Below are 3,876 nucleotides of genomic sequence, written 5' to 3' on the forward strand. Positions count from 1 at the left end.
TCAATCATTTTCTCTAAATATCTGGTATCTTGTTAATTTCTTTTTCAATAAATATTATTCCTAATTAATCTGAATTTTTATTTTGAAAAAACTTGAATTATTGGTTTTCAAGATAAATAACTCATCATTTCCATTGAATAATAATAACAAGGTCCATGTCAATGTCTTTTTACAAGCCCTATTATTTACAATTTCCCTCTCAAAAATAAAATTCAAATTTGAAAAATAAATAAAAAAAAAGTGAAATCTAATAACGTAATTAAAATAAAGGAATATTAGATTTTTTTTTTAAATGTACGGTCAGAAGAAAATAAAAAAATAAATAAAAAAAGAGAGCGGTGGAGCAGATGTGCGTATGGGACCCACGATGAGTAAGAAGACAGGAGTTGGGGAAAATGGGTGGGGCAGTAGTAATAAAACACAGCTAGCACTGAAGGAAGAGCTTCACCTACCATTAACACACACACACACACTTCCCTCCTTTTTTTAGGGTTTATCTCTCTCCTTTCAAATTCATAATTCGAGTGTTGATATATCTGTTTCAGTTTTAGGTTTCAAATTTCAAGCATTTTGTCCTTTCCTTTGGGATTTTTACCTTCATCTTCGCCCCACACAGGACTTTCTGCTTCAATTGCAGCTTTTAGGGTTTTCAACCTCAGGTTTGAATCCATTTCTAAGTAATTTATGTTGTATTGTATCGTATCTCTGCTAAAGGACGTTTTCCACCTCTTCATTTCAATTGTTTTGCTTCAAATTTGGCAGCCAGGTGATAAAAAAGTATGATGCTTTCATGTTTTCGTCGAATTTCTAAGATGGTAAACAGAGCCTATGGAATTATATGCTCTGTTAACTTTTGCTATCTTCATTTTCGGCTTAGATTTGAATCCGTTTTACAAATTTGTCATCAAATTTTGCGTTTTTGCTCTGTTTTGTTTATGGAGAAATGGAATTATGCAATTTTGCTAGTGTTTGGTTCAATTTTAGTTGTTAAAACTCTGTTTTTTCATCCTAAATTGTCTTCTTTACAGCTTAATTTGGTCTAGTTTCTTCAACTTACATCTCTCCTCTGCACATTCCTTTGCTTTCCTTGGAATCAAGCAGGGGAACACTGGTTTAATTCTTTGTGCAATATTGTATTGCTAAATTTAGTATGATTCCGAAAGGCGTAGTCATTTATCGTTGGAGTTTTTCTGATTATGAAGAAAGAATCTCAGCACCTCCAGCTAAATTCAAGGACTCTTATACGAAGTTTTTGTTTTCTTCTTTTTCCGAAAAAATCATGCTAACGTGCTCCACTGAAAATGTATGTGAGCTGTCTAACATCACCATATTATCGATTTGTCATCCATCGGTGCCCCCTGCATTTCCACGTTACATAGGAATTACTCTTCAAATTTGCTTTTTCTTGCTTGTTTTTATGTTATTAAAACAAGTTCTAAACGTTCTCTCATTTTCTTTCAGCAAGTAGAGAAGAAAATGACAAGCCAGAATTACATGGAAGAGATTGACTGTGGGAGCTTCTTTGATCACATTGACGACTTGATCGAATTCCCTCCCGTCACCGATACCTCTCTCAATTCCGTAGACTGTAATGAGTTCACCGACATTTGGATCAACAATTCTGATGACTTGCAGGTGACTGACCCCATCTTCTGCGGCAGCAATAGCGGACCTGCCTCCTCTCTGTCGGCAGAGCTCGCCGTCCCGGTGAGTAATTAATGACCATCAGTTGACATTCTTTTATTATTCTAAACGATGTCATTCACCGGAATGTGATGTCATCAGTGTCGGTTCTGGTAGCCAGCTAAGCATTTGATATAGTATCAAAAGTAGGGTGTATGATGATGATTCGACTCATTGGAGTTACTTTTTCATCGACCCGTTCATTTAATACATCTTTAATCCTGGAAAATGGAGGGTGAAGATTAAATTCCACCCACGATTGAATTCCTTTGTATACACACTAGTTTTTTTGATTTTTAAATAGATTCGCATTGGCATCGGAGTTTCTTGAACTTGCTAACCCATTGATTCTGTAAAGTTTAGGAGTCTATCAAATACCGCGTCTTTCTTGACTTTTGATTTGTGGGAACTCAACCATGTATGTTTTTGAATCAAAACTGTTCTTTGTCACTTTTGAATCTAAAAGCTAATGTATTTGACGTTTAAAAGACAAATAGATTGGTGAAAACGATCTTATAATTATGTGGGTCCGTCAATAATTGCAATTTTAGATTGTTTAAAAAGCAAGGGTTATTTCAAGATTTGTTTGTTGCACATAATTCGGTTGTGGGTTCCGTTTCATATTATATGTGAGAGGAGTAAAGTTTACTTAATTTGCGATGAAGGAGTGTTGTTGAAGAAAAGCTGATTGATTAGGTCGACAATTAAGTCCAAGATGAGTCCTTTTCCAATGTTTTAACTTTATTCAGCCAACTTTACTGTGATGGGTCACTCAAACAGGAAAAAGATTAACTGGAGCTATAAACAAGTTTTGTCAATTTGTCATATTGATATCTTTGTACTTACAACCGTGTTTGTGTTTTATCTCAGTATGAGGATATTGTCCAGCTCGAATGGCTTTCAAACTTTGTGGAAGACTCGTTTTCTGGTGGGGGAATGACCATTAACAAAGAGAATGTTTCGGTCCAAAAGGAGACAGAGACGGTGGTTGCGCACCGCCAGTTCCAGACCTCCAGTCCTGTGTCGGTCCTTGAGAGCAGTAGCAGCAGCTCCAGCTCGTCGTGGTCAGGAGGAAGTGGTGGCATGATGGTCCCACTCAGCCCAATTCAACGTGGGCCTCAACGGGCCCGAAGCAAGCGTCCTCGCCCTGCAACCTTCAACCCTCGTGCCATGATTGAACTCCTGTCTCCTCTGGTTATGATGCCTGTTTCTGTTTCTCCCGAACCTGAAAGAAACTTTGCATCTCGTTGTGGGCCAAAATCCGTTGGGTGTGAGCCTGATCAGAAGAAGAAAAAGAAGCCCAGTAAGCTCAAGATCCAATTAGGCCCAGCAGAGGAAAACGAGAACCAAAACCAAAACCAGAACCAGAACCAGAACCAGAACCAGAACCAGAACCAGAACCAACCAGGAGGAGTTAGAAAGTGTATGCATTGTGAAATTACGAAAACACCCCAGTGGCGGGCAGGGCCAATGGGGCCAAAGAGCCTGTGCAATGCGTGTGGTGTTCGCTACAAGTCTGGACGGCTGTTTCCGGAGTACCGGCCAGCTGCGAGCCCGACTTTTGTTCCTTCCCTGCACTCAAACTCCCACAAGAAGGTGGTGGAGATGAGAAGCAAGGATGAGAAAATGGGAGAAGCAGAGGTGATTCCAAACATTAAGGGTGGAGAGTATTACATTTGAAGGGGATTAGTGAGTTTTAGCATGATTTGTTTTGTTGATTGTAAATGAGGAGGGTTGAAGAAGAGATAGATATATAATATAGGGGGTAGAAATAGAAGAATGAAGATGTAGAGGGTGGTTGAGTGTAAAATCAAAATTAAAAAAAGAAAAGAAACGGGGGTAAAAGAGTCATATTTGAATTTGTTTTGTTTGTTAATTGTTGGTGATGATGGGAGGTAGGGTATTCTTTTTGTAGTTGATAACCATGATATCAGGGTTTAAGCCAAGGGTCCTTTTGTGAACTTATAAAATTTTGTGGTGTTCTTTTCTTGTCTTGTGTTTCTTTCTTTATTTTTCTAAACTAAAATTAATAATAATAATAATAAGTAATAATGAGTATATTATATATATATATATATATATATATATATATATATATATATATAGACGACCAATCATTTGTTAACCAAAAAACATATGCTAAGTTTGTTAACCAATTAAGACCGTTCAAAATCTAAATCCATGGTTAAGATA

The 3,876-nt window shown here is 37.2% G+C and overlaps 1 protein-coding gene across 1 annotated transcript; it reads left to right on the top strand.

The window, feature by feature from the left end:
- The first annotated feature begins 509 nt into the window (after positions 1-509).
- LOC112525688 (GATA transcription factor 8-like) lies at positions 510-3,537 on the top strand. The gene is made up of 3 exons (XM_025135910.1): positions 510-659; positions 1,462-1,707; positions 2,554-3,537. Exons 2-3 carry the CDS (start codon positions 1,477-1,479, stop codon positions 3,361-3,363), a joined length of 1,041 nt encoding a protein of 346 aa, XP_024991678.1. The 5' UTR covers positions 510-659; positions 1,462-1,476; the 3' UTR covers positions 3,364-3,537.
- Positions 3,538-3,876: the final 339 nt, after the last annotated feature.

Source organism: Cynara cardunculus, assembly GCF_001531365.2.
Source record: "Cynara cardunculus var. scolymus isolate 2C chromosome LG 13, CcrdV1, whole genome shotgun sequence".
Taxonomy (NCBI): Eukaryota; Viridiplantae; Streptophyta; class Magnoliopsida; order Asterales; family Asteraceae; genus Cynara; species Cynara cardunculus.

Coding starts and splice junctions, on each gene's coding strand:
- LOC112525688 (XM_025135910.1), top strand. CDS start 1,477: ATGACAAGCCAGAATTACATGGAAGAGATTGACTGTGGGAGCTTCTTT. Junction 1,708..2,553: donor CGGCAGAGCTCGCCGTCCCG/GTGAGTAATTAA, acceptor GTTTTATCTCAG/TATGAGGATATTGTCCAGCT.